This window comes from Poecile atricapillus, chromosome 2 (genome assembly GCF_030490865.1).
Source record: "Poecile atricapillus isolate bPoeAtr1 chromosome 2, bPoeAtr1.hap1, whole genome shotgun sequence".
NCBI lineage: Eukaryota > Metazoa > Chordata > Aves > Passeriformes > Paridae > Poecile > Poecile atricapillus.
In genome coordinates, this window is record NC_081250.1 from 57,485,789 (window position 1) to 57,504,924 (window position 19,136).

The window sequence follows — 19,136 nt, forward strand, 5'->3', positions numbered from 1 at the left end:
TATGGTTTCTTTGCGTTGAGTGACATTATCCCAACAAACAAAGCAATGAGAAAATCTATTCCACTCTTAGAAATTGATTTTGAAGGGGTGAGTGATTTCCTGTGCCTCAATAGATTTGCAGTTTTACTTTGTACAGTGTTGCAATCCAAGGGCATAGGGATATACATACAGATGTTCATGTATCAACACATCACCACACAATACCAAATACACAACACTAAGTTTTCTGTTCTCTACCAGACTGGAATCAACAAATATTAAGTGGTGATAGAAGTCTACAAGACTATTAGAAAGAGATAATGGCATGACAAGATGAGATACTGAAGAGATGAGATTTTCTTTCAGATTAAAATTAGCATCACAGAAGTGAACTGCTGGAAAAGCTCAGTTTTATGTCTTCATACTTTCCCCTACACCTTAAGTAATCTCTTGCTTAGCTAAAAAGTATATGTTGTGTGACATTGTGGTTACACAGGCTGAAACCATCTATGGTTTTGAATCACAGCAGAGAGAAATCACATGACAGGTGTCTAAATTTTAAACAGTAATAATCAGGAAAAATCATCTCCCTTGCAGAACAGAGATTTAATCTACATTTCTCCAACAGTATGAAATACACTGTGGCCTCTGCAGGCAGAAAATTTGAGGTTAATAAAATTGAACTCTGGGAGAACATTGTCCCATTCATTTTCAAGTGAATCTAACTTTCTTTTCAAATCGAGTTTAATGTTTCATACATGCATCATACCATATTGTCAGTGAATGAATTTTAGCCAGAACAAGTTACAAACCATGAGTATTTTAAGTCACTTCCTTTCAGTTGCTCTGGATTATTTTAATTTTTCTTGGTTTAGGTTCTCCCTTTTCAACTGTAAGGAATTTACTTAGATTGAGACTGAACTCTCTCAACTCTTATTTATTATATAGATGCAGCATAGCAGAAGAGCTGAACAAAGAAAAAGATATAAAATAATTTTTAAATTGCTCAGTTTCTTGCAAGTCAGAAGAGATTGAGTAGCTGGGGGAGACAGGTCTTTACTTGTCCTGGGAGAAATGGCTTCAATTTAATGTCAGCTTGTAATTCATAGATATTTAGTTCAAAGATATATTTGAAAAGTGAAGAGAAAGTTGTTAAAGCGATGTATCATTGAAAAAAATATTAAAGTGACAAAGGTGAAATGACTTTAGGATTCACAACTCATAATTAATTTCTGCTGGAAGAAAATATGCTGCAAAACTTCTGTAGAACTTGGAGAACTTTCAATTCTTTTTCTATTATTATAAGCTCGGTAGATATTTTCCCAATAGAATTTATCTGCAAGAAACAATATACAGAAATAGCATTTGGACTAATGCAACAAAGAGCAGTTCCCTTATGTTTCATCTCCCAAAAATTTACCAATCTAACTTTTAGTAATCTGTCTTTACTATATGGGATCAAAGACATCAAAAAAATTCTGATCCTAAATCTGCATGTATTAGTGATCTAGAAAGCCCTTTGCAGCTCTTAAAGAGAAGAAACACTGTAACAAATCTACTGAACAGATTCAGCAATGAATCTGAGCATGAGTTTCATAGTCATCCACCTCAAAGTCATTATCCAACTTTCTTCCTCTGAGGTGTGACCTAGAAAGTATCACAAGAAAGAAAATTAGTTCTTGAGCTCAGATGGTTTAAAAACCAAATAGATAATTTACAAAATCTCAAAAGGAAGGATTTGCTTGTAGCGTGAATTATTCTCCATCTTCCATACTAACATAATTTCTGAATTTCATCATGTTTTCTGAATTCAGTCTCCAAAATTATATGTTCCATTGGAAGAAGACAGCCTGGATGTAGTGCCCATTCAAAAAAAAAAAAAAAAAAGTTTAGCAGTATTAATAGTAGTAGTAGTATGAGTCATACTAATGATTTTTATTTAAATTAAAGAAATTAACTGATATATATCAGCTAACCATGCAAATTAAGTCAATTGGAGATTATGGGCATGGATAGATTATAATTTCAAAGACCACTATTAAAAATATTTCATTTAAAACTATCCTTTATATTACATCAATACTGAGTATTTGTGGCTGCTTGAAGTAAGGTGACTAATTTCGTACTGAAGAAGATTAGGAATTCATACACAATCAGGCAACATTGCTGGAGTACTTCTGCAGAAGATCAGAAACTTCCTTCAAACCACCTTTAAAAATTTCTCCCGTTGCAAGTCTTAAGTTTCCCTAACTTCACAATTCTCTGATTGCAATTGATATTTGTAGTATATTTAATCCTAACTATTGACATGGGGTGATGTTTCCGTTGTATTAAAGTTACCCTTCAGTTTTGGGGGGTTTTTTGTGCATGTTATAATGATCTGGCAGATTGAGATTAGCAGTCCCAAACTTTGGCCACATACGCAAATCATTTGGATGTGAGCTTCTTGAAATCAGATTTGTCATCACATAGAACGACTATCCTGCAGGAGCCAGACCCTGTTGACACATTTAGAAAGACAACGCCCCTCCAGAATTACAGTATTTTTTCATGTAATGAATATAGAAACAAAGATAGTCAGTAAAATGCAACAGAAAAAGCACACTGAAGTAAGTACAATATACTAGTATTTGGTGATCAGGCACAATATTTTGAGAACTACAGCTTCTTAAACCAGCAATACCGACACTCAAACCACATTAAAAAAAAAATTAAAAAAAAAAAAAGGAAAAAGTAAGCAGATCTGAGATGGAAATAGTTTTCCTTTAGGCATCTCCTGCAATATATTAGCTTTAGGTTATAATATAAATTTTAAAAGATCAAATTTCTAATGATGCTATAATATGTCAACAAGTGTTCATAAGTACCTCAGCCACATAGCTAATTGCATCCTTCAAGTTGAGCTCATGGAAAACATTAAGGATTTGGTCTCTTGATTTTTGAGCAGACCTTCTCATCAGTATTTTTCTGAGGAATTTCCTATCAAAATTGGACCACCTGATAATTTAAACAAACTGTGTTAATGGCAACAAGCAATTTTAGTTTCAAAGCATTTTTAATTTAGCATAAATTATATTTTTTGAGCTAAACACTTTGAAAAAAAGGGTGAACAGTGGAATGTGAGGGATTTGAGTCTTGAAGCTTTTCAATTAGAATTAGCATGTAGAGAAAGTCAAGGAAAAGCCTGCTACAGGCTTATGCAGCTGTCACAGAGCATTTAATCAGTTCACTTACCCAACACTACTACAAGAGTGCTATGATTACAGTATCCCATTTCAGAGTCAGTAACACATTTTATACTTTGGAAGATCATGCTACCTTATTTTTCCACTTCTGATTGTTTAATTTTCTTCCCTTGTTGGGAAAGCAATCTGCTTTTCCCCAGTTGTATTGTAGGACAGCCAGACCAGAAAATCAATTCATAATAACACTGCCCTTCCAAAAGCTCTGCCAGAGGGCCTTATTCATGCCACTGATGTACTCTGCTCTGGGAATAGTAGCCATGTGTATTTTCAATTATTTACTCTTCCAAGATTGTCTAATTGTAGCGTATCTGCCCTGTCATGCTTAAGAGTATAAAAGATTAAAGGCTGTTGTACTTTCTTCTGACTTCCTCAACACTTCATCTAAAGGGCATGAGGCAGCGTTGGAGACTACTGCTGAGAATTACTCTATCCATCTCGTCCAATGGCCATTTTGAGTTTACAGCTTTTGATTCTGATTGCTTAAACCTTTCTGTGGTAAATATAATTCACATAATTGATAATTATTCCTCTTCTCTGGCCAGAACATCTGACCAGCAAGCTCTAATTCAGGCTGCCACACATGCACCCATCAGTGAGGATGCTAGGGGTTGCCATTTCTTTATGTAAGCAGCATTTTCATGTACATAGAGTACAAAAGGTGGGCTTGAGATGGTCTCATTCAAAATACATTAGTCGTCAAACCACATACTCAACCATGAATCTACATTAAGCTATTTCTTCTGTTCTTGTTCATATTACTTTCTGACATGCAAGAAGTCACATGCAAATCCACCACTTTAAAAATATAGCTCTGTCTTTGAGGCAATTTATCTAAACTGAAGATGTATTTGCCTATATTATATATAGCCTACTGAAATTTATTCCCAAAAAGTAAACTACAAACTTAGGCCAAAAAAAAGAAGATGTTCTGTCTGGAGTGCCTCAGGAAAATTCTTCACTGCATACATGAATGAAGAGCAAAAGGAAAGGAAGGAGATAAGTCTCTGTAACTGGATGCAGGTGAGCAATTCAGCTTGAGTTGCAATACAAGGTAGCTTCAGCCTAGGAATTGTTTTGTTTTGTATGATAATGCTAAATATAAGGTAACAGACTCAGCTCTCAGAAAGCATTAGAGATGTACTCTGCAGAAAGTTAACACAACCACTGGCTCTTGGATTGGAATTGGCATGTTGAGTCAGCAAGAGGTTAGAAGGTCAAAACTGTAGCTGTTGGCACCTATTAAATGACTTGACTCCAGGAAGACAATGGCCTAACTTGAAATAACACTCTTAAGGATATCCAGATTTAACGTCCTTTTTTCCACATTTATGCACCTAGGTATGGAAGTGTGTCCATCACAAGGGTAACTCTTCACATGTACTTTAAAGGAAATGTTGAATCTTTCAGCTGAGTAATTCTGCTTCTCTCAAGATGAATCAAGTATAAACAGAGGGGATGGTTCATTATTGGTTTTAGACTAATAGGCTGAAACTGTCAGAGCAATTTCAGAGCACCCTCTGCCACAGCTTTCAGAGGTGTTGAACACATCCTTGTAGAGATAGGATAAACAGCTAGCATAGTTGTAGCTGAGGATTTTTGGTGCCTCCACACATAAATAGTGTTCATGAAATGTAGCATTACAAAGATAAATCAGCATTGACATTCTAGGTGAACACTTCTGCAAATACTCAGTTCTCTAATCTTGAGAGAATGACCCTATATTTGAACTGAGGCACCTGCAAAGGCATAATCTTGACTGTGGAAGAGAAAGGAGAGATTCTAGTTTTAAGGGGACAAAAATACATTGTTTTGACATTTGCTGTATTTCCAGTATTTTCAGTATGTAACCTCTTTAACTGCATTTAGCATCCTTGCTTTCCCTAAGCTCACAGGCTTAAAAAGTTACATATATGTACAGATAATATTTCCTATCAGTATTTCATGATTCTAAATTGGTTATTACTTACTTGTCTCTCAGATAATGATGCCCTATTTGTCCAGAAATGTCTTCTATAGCAGAAAGAATGTGATCAAAGGCCTAGGAAAGTGAGAGTGAAATTAATATCTTCACAGAAATAAAAAATATAATTAGAAAATTGTTCAATTTATTTCAAGGTAGACCAGGTGACTATGCAGCATAATTTTATGGCTTTTTTTTTTCCCCCTGTTTACAGAAATACTAACTACTATAAGCTTTTCTTCAAAGGTCCTGAACTTTCTAGCCCATTCTTTATAAATTCACTAGGTGTTCTTGAGTTACAAGGGTCTCAAATGAGAAGGTACTTAAACCCCCATTTTAACATTCAATTCTAAAACTTTTATGGACTTGTTTTACCATCTCTATTTCTGCCCTATAAAGTACATCTGCCACTATTAGTGTAGGTGATTATTTCAGTTGAACAATTTCCCCAGTGATTCTTTTTAGATGTTTCAGGAGTTCATACTCCCCTCAGAGTAGAAGTAGGCACCATTCTTTTAATATCTAGGGCAAAATTTCATACCAAGTATATTAGATGGTTGATAGAAATCTGGAAGCTTACAACTCTTGATGCAAACCAAAGCAGCTGCATGTACCATTTGGCCTTTTTCTATGCATGGTTATAAACATTTCACTCTGAACACTGGAATGATTACTGCAGGATATACAGGTGCTAGGTTTGAAATGGCACTGCTGATTTGGCATTGGTGAGGCTGTATCTATAGTCCTGTGTCCTATTCTGGGCCCCTCACTTCAAAAAGGACATTGAGATGCTGGAGCATGTACAGAGAAAAGCAACGAAGTTGGGGAAGGGTCTGGAGCACATCCTGTAAGGAGCAGCTGGGGAAGCTGAGACTGTTACACCTGAGGAAAAGGGGGTCAGGGGAGACCTTATCACTCCCTGCAACTGCCTGAAAGGAGGGTGTAGGCAGGTGTGTGTTGGCCTCTTCTGCTCTGTCTCAAGTGAAAGGACAAGTGGAAACAGTCCTCAGTTGTGACAGGGGAGGCCCAGATTAGATTTCAGAAAAAAAAAAATTTTCACTGAAAGTGTGGTATGCACTGGAATAAGTTCCCCAGGGAGGTGGTGGAGTTGCCATCTCTGAAAGAGTTCAAGAGCTGTCTGGATGTGGCACCTGAGCATATAATTTACGGGTGGTTATGATAGTGAAGTGTTGATGGATTAAACAAGATGTTCTTGAAGATCTCTTCCAACCTTGATTATTCTGTGATGTCTTATACTCCTCCATCCTTTAACCTCTATTGAAAAGTTATGTTTTCTTTTACTGAATGAAAACTTTATCATGTGTTGTGAAAGTGAATTGGAAGAGTTTGTGTTTCAAAATCTTTTAAAAGGGTAAAGAAATCCAGGGACTGTTGCCATTAATCTGGAATTTCAGTATATAATTATTCTGTACTGGGCAGCAGACTATCTTTCCATGTAATATGCAAGCTACAAAGCCTGCTTTCATACCTTTTCTAAAAATTAACGGCTTTTGAGGAGGAAAAATAAACTTATTTGGACATGCTTTGCCCTAGCAATCAACAATCATTCTCCTCTTTTAGATGAAGAGAAAGAAACATATTCCATGTGTGCTGTTCCCCCAGTACTCCCAGCCCCATTGAATTCCCAAGTGAAAGACCAGAACTTTCATGTGAATATCCTCTCACAGGACTTGAGCCAAAGAGAAACAGCAACTTATAATAACTTTAGAAATGTTTGAAGGATTTTGCTCTTGAAATGTGATAGCCCACTCCCTTACAAAAAAAGACATTTTCACTAACAATTTTGTTTTCTCTTAAGGTGTTCTGTGAAAATCCAAAAGATACCATAAGGTTTTTTAAAAATATCTTACTCTGCCATGAAGTTTCTCATTCAGTTTTGGTTCTCTGTGTTCAGTTTTCTTCACTTTCAGCCACTGTACCAAAGGTTTGATAGTCAGTCCCTAAGGATTGAAACATGACAATAAATACTTAGAAGTCTTCTTAAGACTTTCCTCCAGCTGGTTAAACAGAAATAAAGCACATTTTTTTGTGTTACTTGGTGGTTCTCATACTTTCTCAGTTGATTTCTATTCCTTCTAGAAGATAAAATAATGCAGTACCCTCAGCTCCTATTACAAAGGTTTGAAAAGACAACAGTGAAAAATTATATCATCTATAGGAAGAATATAGTAGTGGAAGAGTAGAAGTGTTTCCTATGCCACTGGATGTGGTATTTTCACCACAAGTCAGGAGATTGGGAGCACAACTAAACTTTCTGTAATACACTTCAGAAAATACTGCAAGCTGCTATCTACTGACATATTTTCATTTAAATTACCGGTTTTTCATCCAAAAAGTGCTATTTTGTTTGGACCTTAAATACTTTCTTGTCCCACTGCTTGCTGCTATATTTTAAAACAAGGACTGAAGCTCAGGTAGATCAGCTTAATGACTGTATCTCCCATTAAAAGCACTGCTCCCTATAGTTATTCATATGAGGTGAAGGATGTTTAATCAGATATTAACTTGGCACTATTAATACCAAGCAGCTAAGACTGAACAATTTTTAGCACAGAGGAAATTGTGTTTTGCCCCATGTGGTCCCACATGAAAACATAAAATAGGATCTTTGTTACTAAAATTACAAATTCAATTATGCTTTCAGTTCAGTGAAACAATATGCAACCTTCAGCTGAGAACTGCTTCAAGCATTCAGTACTTTTGGGGGACTACTTCTCCTTGCAAGAAACATGCCTAAGAAGTTAAATTACCTGGAATATAACAGTAAAAAACACAACAATTATAGTTGTGCTGACAAACAGGTTTCTGTCTTTCACTTTGTCCTTATCCAGAAGTGCAACAAGAGCAAAAGCAACTGCTCCTCGCAGTCCACCATAGGACATCACCACCTGGTCTATTATCTCCAGCTGGACAGTTCTGTAGCGGTTAAGAATCCATGTCTGTATAATGACACCTGTAAAAAACAAATGTCAGTGTGTCTAGAAATACCATTATGGAACATCAGTATCCCAGCTGGATGTAACAGAAATGGTGCCACCAGACTGCCTTTGTAACAATCCAGAACATCTACTTCCCCCTCTTATCACTGTGTTGCCCACTTGGTGCCTTCTCTTTACATCGAGCCAAAGGAATTAGGTGAAGCTGCTACTGTGAGCCAGGAGCTCTTCTGAGAGTGCTACCCTCTGGTAGAGGCACTCCAGGGAAAGTGTCACACTGCCATGTGCTGACCTTGGAAATTCATTAAGAAAGAATAGATTTTCTAGCACTGTAACCGGTGATATGCACAGGGTCAGTTAACAGAAACGGGTTAAAACAGCACTGATTTAGGGAGTAAGTGTGACTCCCTTTGCAAATCACTGAAAATTACATTTAAGTCATTGTCTTATGAAGAGCTGTTTAGTTATGCTAACACTATCTTCAAACCTATTGATGAGATGCTTCCTGCTGCAGAGGACTCTAAGGCTCTAACTGTCTCAATGTACCCCAAAACTGGCACCATACAGAGGGAAAACATCTTCACTCCTCCTGTGACTGGCACGGCATGTGTGTCCCACTGCAGCAGGCCAGGGCTGTTAACCAGTGCAAAACAGATTCGTCTCTTTTTAGAGAACTTTGAACTTGTGCCAAGAGAAGTGTCTTGTCACTGGAAGGAGGGCCTCTGGAGGAGGGGACCTTGGAAATGCAACAAATCTGAGTCTTCCAGGGAATGAGAATTGCAATTATGTAAGACCCAATATCATCAGGTATTTAGTAATTTGTCAATATCTAAGATCAATTACTTTAGTGGGTGCTTATTGTTATTGCTGAATATTTACTATTTACATATCATCACATCTATTACAGTATTATTAACCACTCATTCGAGGAATACAAAAAGTGTCATGGAAAACTCTTAAACACCTCAGGCACATTAGCAGTTACTGAGAGGCAGCTAAATGAACAATGCTTGCAGACTATTTAGAAAAGGAGGGCAAGGAGCTAGGCACTTCATTCAGCTCAGGAGTTCTAGACAGAATAAGAACACAGAATCTAGGAAAATTGCCAGCTAGATAGATGTGTGACCTTTCATTTGAATTTAAGTCAAGACAAACAAGCAAATAAGCTGGTTTAATTTATTCCCAGGTGTAAGTACATACACCAAGTTGCCATGTGTGTTACTCTCTACAAGTACTTCATTCTAGACCTTTGTTGCGATTTTAACAAAACTGCAGCAGAACTACATAGCTGGGCAAATCATCGTTGGTATTTTGAAATGTTTGTAAACTTATATAAACCCAGTAAATCAACAGTAGGTAATCCCTACCTGCCCCAGCCTTATTTACTAAGTTTTTCATCAGCCCCTGAGAATTATTTCTTAAGCCAGAGAACCTGCAGTGTAGCTATGTATGGTCTGATATCACTGTGTGCCTAAAACCTGAAGTCAACCATAACATTAGCTTAAGACAATCACTTTAGTGCCAAATTGAAAGAGCTGAAGGAAAGATACAGATGACAAGAGTCACATCTTTTGTTAGGCTGCAAGTTAAAGAACAAAGTCCATTTTACTGGGAGATTTTGCCAATACCATTTGCTGGGTCAACAAAGGTTAGCCACTGAATGATTTGTGTTGACTGATGGGCTACTCATATCCTCACACATCATCAAAAATGAAGTCCTGCTATATTTTCAGCACATGACGGAACTTACTGTAGAGCTTACTCTACTACTCTAACCCAAACCCAACAATAAATTCGACTAAGATAAATTGTATGTTTTAAAAGGAACAAACCTAGAAGTCCAAATATTTTTTTTAGGGAGAGGGCTAAAAGCATATGTGATTACATCAGCAGTATGGTGCACAAACAGGAAGGTCACCACCTTACCAATAACTCTATATACCGAGATGAAGACCAGAGTCAACAGAATAAAAGCCGTATTCCAAGTCCAGATATCTGGATCCACAGCTGAAATGCCCAGGAACATGAAGATAATAGTTTCTGCTCCACTGGCCATCATTTTCATAGTATATCTTACAGTTGTAGAAGACTGTTCAGATATGTTAGCCTTGACATATTTCTGACAGCAGATGCCACAGAAGGTTATCCTAGAAAAAGAAGCAATTGTTCAGAAAATACCTGTTGCAACATTTAATATTATTTCCATCTGTCTATCACATAGTGATAAAAACTCGGCATTAATTGCGAAGATACACTCACAAGTGCTTGTGGAATCTAACCTAGGTAAAAAGCATGTCTCAAACATACATGCTGATGTGACCTCAAGTGGCCTGAAGACAGCGTTTCATTAGGACACAACAGACTGTCATTCTCTTCAGATTACCATACTGCTTTCAAAGCAAAATTTTAAGCCTTGTTTACATTAGACATAAACTAATGATCTGTTTGCAGAAAGATTTTCAGACCTTCAATGCACTTACTGTATCATCTACAAACATGACAAGCAGAACTGAGAAGGAAGGGTATGTCAGGAATCAATGGATACTAAGAGAAGAAAAATTCACAGAGGTACTCAAACCAGAATAGGCAACATTTAGGCAAACCTTACTGGCCAGCCAAGACAGAGAGAGAGAACAGAGAATAATGACATTCACACACTGCCTTAGAAAAATATTGCTTTAGTTTCAAATGATAGGGAAAGATGTCAGCACATATGGACAACTGTTAAGTTTGAAGTATTATTAATAACAGAGATGAAAGAATCATATCTGTATTTAGCAAAGGAGTTCTCATGTTGCTCAGCAGGTACTGGGAAACTTGCATTCCTTTTCAAGGCTGAATGACAGTATTTGCAAACTATAATCTAGTGCAGTGTGAACATAGTAATATCCAGCATAAACTTAATGAGTGTCATATTCAATAGTTGTCCCATTTAATTTAGGTTTTCCTTTCAGTGTTTTTAAAATCCATATTCCCTTCTCATCCCCTTCATAGGCAGTAATAAAAAGAGACTTACGCTAAGATGGCAGAAAGAGAAAGCATCTCTGCTGTGAGGTAGGACAGGTAGGAAATGATAAACACAAATCCAGGTTCAATGATTCTCACGTGCTTGGTGAAACGACTGACCAATGAGAGCAGGAATGCAAAGAAAATGCCAACCAGTGTCCCACCGAGGCTCACCACAAAGAATGACACTGAAAAACAAAACACCTAACACAGCTTAAACTGTAGAAGTGTGATGGTTTGAACTAGTTCTCTTCCAGAGAGAGGATGACAAATGGCCAGTAATCACAGAAAAATTTGGAGAACGTGTCAAATTCATTTATTGGCTCAAGGCTTTTGAGCACGTGGTACGTGAATGTAGCATTCTGTAGAAATACAAGGCTACTTCTGTTAATCCTCACCATTTTACTTTTATTCAAACCACTACATTTCTTTGTACTGTTTTTTCCCCATGTTCTGTAAACAAAGGCTTTTACCAAAGCATATTATAGAATATGACAAAGTTATTATTAAAACATTCATTCATAAGATAATTTAGTTTCATGCAATTCTTGGAATTGGAAATAGTGACTAAATTTTCAGGCAAACTTTCTTGGTAGTACTGGCAAACATTACTCAACAGTGACCAGTGATAAGGAGTGGCAGCACCTGTATGCAATCTTGACTTTCCTGGAATGCAGGGAGAGCATAGGCTGAAATTAAGGAAATGCTATTAAATTTAAATATATATATATATATATAGATGTCAGATTTGGTGGTCTCAACAAATGAACTCCACATCTGTTGAGTCTTCTCAAAAGAAAACAGATCTGATTAAGTTTCCTGAATATCCAGGAATATTTATTTATTTATTTATTTTCTTAAGACATTTGCCTATGCCATACAAATGTGTGAATATGAGTAACAGTGGAAAGGACTGAAAAATAACAGTTGCCAATAGGATAATAGTAATATTTTGTTTAAAATACCGCAGATATACATCAATTGTGTGATACAGAATTCACTTCTACGCACCTATGCCTTTGAGACATTCAATCCCCGTCACATTCGCTGCACCTATTGCAACAAAAGAGTCAAACACGTTGTACAGCACCTGGAAAGAAAAGTAGACTAATTTAATAATTGCCCCTGAATTGAGCCTATTAAAGTAATCTCCTCTGGGGCTTCAACATTATGAAGTCTGAAATTGTGTTTGACTGAGGGAAATTCTGTCTGGAGGGAGAATTTTATATTTTCTCAAAATAAAAGAAATGCAGTGGGCCAAAAAGAAACAAAAAAAAAAAAAAAAAAAAAGAAACAAACAAAAAAAACACTCTAAAACAAAACAAAAAAAACCCACCACCACCAAATATAAACACCTCATATCATTACATTTCTCACTTCAATATGTCCCCTGTGTATAAGAAGCATTGTTACATATATATGTGTTTTCTAAAATATTTCTCTCTGTAAAATCCAGGTATTGAAAGTTTGATTTACTCACATGTATAAGAAAAATAAGATACTAAATAAGACAATAATAAGATGCTAATAATAGCATACTGGATGTTGAACATATATAAGTTGAACATGCAAGAGAATATAATAATTGTGCTAAAACTTTTAAAACAATTGACTAACAGTGATTGAGCTGAAAGTAAGGAATTCACCTCATCCATACCATAACCTAAGGAGGTTAATATGAGCATAATTTTTGAGACATGCCAATTTAATCTGCTCTTGGTTCCTCCAGTGATGAGGGAGGACTTTACTATGGCTTTCTCAACTTTCCTTGTTACAGCTAAATTTGATAATTCTGCTCATATTCACCCAGTCACAGTATACGGATTACTTTTTTTGTTTTTAAACAGTAGTCTTTTACATATTTATGTTTAAAAAATGCTATACCATCCGCTTTCTTCTGTCTTCTAGTCTTTCTTTTTTCAAGGTAGTAACTCCACTGTTTCAAATTTCTTCATAGGCTGTGCTTTCTAGCTCTGGATCATATTTGCTCTTCTGTTTTTTCATCAATGAACAATCAAACTTTCTTTTATTTGTAGACTGGTTTTGTTCATTTCACAGTAACAAAAACTGTTTTCCTTCAGAAAGCCAGTGATGTTGATATTGAGTTCGTCAGAGGTTTATTTTAATATTTGTTTCTGGCAATACCCCAGAAGTTTTAATGGTACTGATATCCAAGGACAATTAGGTTTTTCTGGAAGCCATACTGTTGTTTTCAAATTCATGTGAACAATAAGGCTGCTGCCAATGACCTTGGAGTGCTTTGCTCCCTTGGCTGCAAAACATTAAGGCTCTGAGCCTCGTGAACATGTTTTACCCTTCCTTGCAGATAGGCAGGGGCAGGAATAGGAAATGATCCAAAAGTGAACTGAAGCTGCACAGCAACTTGGTTCATAGCATCTTTCTGCCTTAGGACTTTCTGGTCCCTGAACACGAGCACTGCAGTACAAAACTATTGACAGCTTTATTCTGGGAGAGAAAAATTGTGTGAAAAGTAAAGGTGTTTAAATCAAAATTAAAATATCAGTAGAAATCTAAGATACTTTTAAGTCTATTAGAGACTTTCTAAATTTAAAAAATGTTTGCAAAAAAAAAAAAACAAAAAAACAAACCCAGGAACTTTCTAAAATGGCACACAATTTCTTTTCAAAATTGGCTCTTTGTTATATATCTGCTTGATAAACATCCAATCGAAGTAAAACTGAAGGAGCAGGCATAAACACTTTGAAGAGTATTCTCTCTCACTGGCTGAGGTATTCATATAAATTATGGGCATAACACAAATATGGAGAAAAAAATGTATGTGCATTAAAAATAACAGCAAAGGAAGGATTAAAATCCCTGGAACTAATTTCATTACGTCATGAAAGCCCTGCTTAAACAGAAAAGGCAAATAGAATATGCACCTCTGAAACTCAATTTGAAGTGTTCTTCCCAGGACTGTGTATTTTATGTCACTTACCAACTCCAAATAGCTTTCATGCTCAAACATCTGGTGTTTGTAAGCAAGACAGAAAACACCATGAGCTGCACTACAATAGCCCATGAGTAGATACACGCAGAGTACAGTATTTCTTAAAAGGAGAAAATACACTTCAGAAGAAATCCCTTTGAGTTGGGTTGATTTTGGGATATGTAATTTACTTACCACAGTTACAGCATCGTTCAGAAGTGATTCTCCAAAAACAATGATGAATAGAACTTCATTGACGTGGACTTCTTCAAACACTGCCAGAACAGCTACAGGATCCACAGCAGCAATTAAACTGCCAAAGAGGAGGAAGTCCAGCAGCCCAGAGTGCAGCTGACCTTCAAAAACAAAGCAAACAAATTATAAGCAGAATCATCTCTGTATAATCAATAGTAATGACAAACTGGGATATTATAGATCATGCCAAGTACGGGAAAATAGAGATGTCAAGGTATCCAACTGGAAAGCATGGTACAGTGACTACTTTAAAAGTTCTGCTCTGAGTAATGTTGTATCCTACAAGTTTTGTTGGATTCAGCATTGACCCACGTGGAACAAAGTTGTTTCTGGGAGCAGGACCAGTACTGCCCTGTCCTTGTGGCAAGTCAGTTTCAGATCTAAACTGGCTTTCTATTTCTGTGTGGCATGGTTTGTCTAACTTAACTAAATTATCCCAGGATAACTGAGAACTCACCAGATGTTAAGAGGACCATACCAGCACTTCTGAAGTAAATGTTCTCAAAATATTTCATGTCACAGGTCAAATTTGACTTTTGGTCTCTAAGCACTGCTACAGTGGTGTGTAACAGCACTCAGTACAGCCGAACACCAATTGTGGCCTCCTTACCCACTGATAGTTGTGGTTAAGCCACTTGTTCCCAAATTAGAATTCATGAGGCTGTTAAATTGTCTGCAAATGGACCATAAAAATAGATGAAGGACCAAAATGTACCTCAACATGTTTGTGTTGTAGCCCCTTAGGAATTTTGGCAATGATTTCAAAAGTTCTGAAACTACAGAACTGTTGACAGTGTAACCCGGTATATTTTTTTTAACTTTCTCTTAGTTATTAAGGTTATTTTGTTCAGTTATGCAAACAGAACAAGACAAGAATTCACTGTCATTTTAAAAGTAGCAGAAAAGGCAGAGCTACAAAAATCACTCGGTTTCCTAAGTACCTTGCAAAATCTACCCTCTTCATGAAATCAAGAGTGGTAACCCAGTCATTTTTTCTGGGGAAAAGATTTCCTAACAGTAACATTCCGTTTGTGTTCATTAATGGATGGAGGAGGAAGCAAGGTTCATTAAGAAGTGATGGTGCCAAAAATTATATGAGGAAGAGCAAAGAACAGGTTGAGAATTCATTCATTAAAACACAATGCAGAGAGCCGTGCCCAAAAATATCAGGCTTGATTTCTACAAGTAAAAATGAAATTCATCTAATGGAATGGTTTTGAAGCATGAGACAGACAATCACAGTCAGTAGGTGTAGCCACAAGATCAGTAGTGCCTGTAAAGCACCTCCAGAACAACATGGCTGTCCCTCTAGAAAGAACTCTGAAAGGTAATATTTCAAATTCAAAATGGTTTGTGCCTAGAATGTAATTGATACAGAAACCAGACTCTAAATATTTTTGATACAAAATGGCATAGGCTTATTTACTCAGGAAAAGGATAGTTATATGGGCAGTCAGAGAAACGAGTACACAACACCCTGTTATATGTGACAATGCACAATACTCTGGGGGAGCTGCACATGTATAGTTTCTCTTAGCTGCTATCTGCCAATCAGAATATCTACAAGGTTTCCATACCATTTATAGGGATCTTGGAATGGCCTTGAAAACAGAAATTCATAGCTTGCACAGATGTATAACTCACTTATTTTTTCAAGAAGATGAATAGTCTCATTCACACTTGGACATAATTGGGCTGTGAACAAGGACTGAGCAGTTTTAACATGCAAGTGGGATCGAGGCAGTGACCTTAAGTCTGTGCCAAAAATTCTGAGAACAGCCTTGAACCTAAATCTGAGCAATGGTTCCACCAAAGCTTGTCCTTCTCAGGCAGGCTAAGGAAGGAACAAGCCCAATGACAATAACAATCAAATACCAGGGTATAATAGAACTTAATGTTTGAAAATAAATTGGCCCACTGAGATTGCTTATCTTTTTTATGTGTTACCAATTATAATCATTGGTACATTCTTTGAAGACTTGCAAATCTAGTAAGCAAATATTTATGGGGAGATTAGGACACATCTATAGTTTCTACAAAGCACTGTCAAGAGGCCTGGAGTTTCTAAATCAGACTTTCATTTAGAGTAATAACAGCAGTTATTTTCAATTCGTACACGACCATGGCTTCCTCCAGCTCATCAATGACACATGACCAAGATAAGCTCGCTGGGCCCAATTTAAGACTTTTAGACGCACTCAGCATTTTGCAGCTATGACCTAGATTGTACAGGAAGAACTGTTCCAAGCATTAGTCACCACCACAATACTGCAAGTGTTAGTTCTCCAGCAGACAGTGAGCAGTTCACTGCAATCAGCCTGGAAGATCTAGTATTACATAATTCTTCCAATTCTGTGGAAGCAGACTGATAAGACTGATGGTTAACAGTTTTAATGTGGTAATCTTTTTATTTCAGTTCTTAAGAAGGATTTCTTTATCACCTTCTCCATCTTCCTTCTGCAAATTGTAATATCTGCAAGGGTATTGAATGCCAACAAAGAGATGGATTTATGTTGGAAATCTACGCAATCCAGTTTGGATTATGCTCTCCAATATTGATGGACATTACTACAGGCCCATTGAATGGCAAAGCTAGAAGTCATTTGGTTTTAGTTCATCTTAGTCTGTAGTGGATTTACATTTCTACATTTTAATGATACTACTTTTAGTATTATTGACTTCAATTTCAGAACAAGCGGGATAGAAACAAAAATATGCTGTAGAATTTCAACCAGAAGGTACTATGAACTCTTCTAAAAATTAATAACTCAGCATTCTCCTATCTTCAGCAAGTAACAACTGCAAGGTTTTTCACAAAGTGGTTAGATCTTGCTGACTTCTTGGAGGTCAACACAATAGATTTAGTGGATTAGTTAAGTCTATGTCATGTAGATATTTTAGACTCCTACTCAGCTTTGCTGGAGAATGACATAGTTTGAATCAGGGACAGCTTTGTCTGGCCTTCTTCATAGCTGAAATTAGAACTCTAGTAGTTCTTCATGGCAAAGACAGGTACCCATAGTACACCAATAATGCTCTTTCTAAACATTAACATTCACTAGACATGTCAGTTTATTGTTCACCTTTATTAACATCCCTATATTTCTCTTGTAGAGCTTTAGCAGTGACCTGTGGTAGGGGCTCATTCTCCTGTGTAGCTGTAAGCTCAGAGTTCTAGCATACACTGTCACTAAAAGATTTGCATACTGATGAAGCAGAACATGTAATCATCAAATCCAGCTTTTGCAGTTAGTTGAGAGTTGTTTACAGATCGGAAGGAGAAGAATAATTTAGGTTAATTTTTCACCTAAAATGAAAATTTTTTGAAATACAGTCAACTTTTCCATTTCACATGTTGTAAGAAAATTAATCCTTTCCCTTTAATGACTTATAGTAACATATTTTTTAAAGTAATTATCATACATTATATTTCCCAGAACAGGATTTTAAGAAAACATTTTTGTCATATTTTTTTAAATTGTTCCATGCATTGTGGATATTTAAATGATGACATCCTTTTCCAATCTGCAGTAGCAATATCCCTGTCATGTATTTTCTTCCTGAAAACCTGATTTTTATTATAAATGTGGTATTGTGGATGAAATATTTTGCTTAAAGCAAAATAAACCTCTTATCTACCTTAAAAGTCAAAGATTTTTGCATCTGAGCTGTCACCTTTGTATCTTCCAAAGAAAGTATTGTTGCTTCTAAAATAGGAGCTATAACAAGGTAAATATCTAAAATTTATCTATGATAGCTGTCTATATTACAAACATCTGCAATTACATGAGTCTTACATGGAAGTCTGTAGAGATCAAGTACTGTTGTTTTGTGCCTCTCCCAGCAGCCCTCTGCCATTATTTTGCAGTGTAACTAAGACAAAGTGTGTCTTAGAATCATAGAATGCTTCATGCTGGAAGCGACTTTTTACACCCTTCAGTTCCACCACCTGGGACACCTTCCACTCAGCCAGGTTGCTCAGAGCCCTATCCAGCCCAGTCTTGAACACTGCCAGGGATGGGACACCCACAGTTTCTCTGGGAACAGCACAAGCAATAGGAAACCCTTACTTTTTGGATTTCTAGTCTAGGAAATTTTATGTCAGCCACCCTTTCAAGCCTCTTTGGACTGCTCCCTTTAAAATGTCTCTCTTTTTTTTTTTTATTTTTATTTTTTTTTTTTTTAATAAGACATCTGCTACTTCATTCTGTAAAACTTCTAGATCTCCAGTTACAATTTCCAGACTCAGAAAATGCAAAAGAGATATGTGGATGGGTCATGCATATATACCCACTCAGTAGCCACATAATATTGGATAACACTTACTATAAATGAAACTTAATTGCATTCATAACATTAAATACAGTAATAACATTTATTATGAAAGAACACTAAATATAACATGTAATACTAAAGCTGACTTCAGGAAGACACTTCCATTCCAGAGTAACTTTTTAAAGTTTCTATTACAGCAAAAAGAAACAAGCCCTTTAGTGTGTTTTTTTCTCCAGATGTCCATTAGCAGAAAGAATCCTGAGCTTTATCCTGAGAGTGTATGCACACATTCAGAGCAGGAGAATATAAGAGACATGGAGTCAAGTAGCTTTTATATTTTCCTTAGGGAAGCATTTTCAGGTCATTCTTAAATTTGATAAAGATATTACAAACTGCTCCCATTAAAATTGAATTTTTCTTCTGGAAAGAGTTGTTAAATTGTAACTTATCACCCATCTAACAGTATATATAGTGACATTCATAATTGTGTCTTCGCAGATCAAACTTAC

General features: G+C 36.4%; 1 protein-coding gene across 2 annotated transcripts in view; it reads right to left on the reverse strand.

The window, feature by feature from the left end:
- SLC9A3 (solute carrier family 9 member A3) overlaps positions 1 to 19,136 on the reverse strand; it is a 49,283-nt gene that overhangs the window by 5,495 nt on the left and 24,652 nt on the right. The window contains exons 3-10 of one of the 2 annotated variants that reach the window (XM_058831276.1): positions 14,293 to 14,453; positions 12,159 to 12,237; positions 11,158 to 11,335; positions 10,068 to 10,288; positions 7,956 to 8,158; positions 7,056 to 7,118; positions 5,192 to 5,262; positions 2,847 to 2,976 (exon numbers count right to left, since the gene is read on the reverse strand). In XM_058831276.1, coding sequence (XP_058687259.1) covers positions 2,847 to 2,976; positions 5,192 to 5,262; positions 7,056 to 7,118; positions 7,956 to 8,158; positions 10,068 to 10,288; positions 11,158 to 11,335; positions 12,159 to 12,237; positions 14,293 to 14,453 — 1,106 coding nt within the window. Of the gene's footprint in view, positions 1 to 2,846; positions 2,977 to 5,191; positions 5,263 to 7,055; positions 7,146 to 7,955; positions 8,159 to 10,067; positions 10,289 to 11,157; positions 11,336 to 12,158; positions 12,238 to 14,292; positions 14,454 to 19,136 lie in introns of both variants that reach the window. The other variant, XM_058831274.1, reaches the window with a different exon arrangement.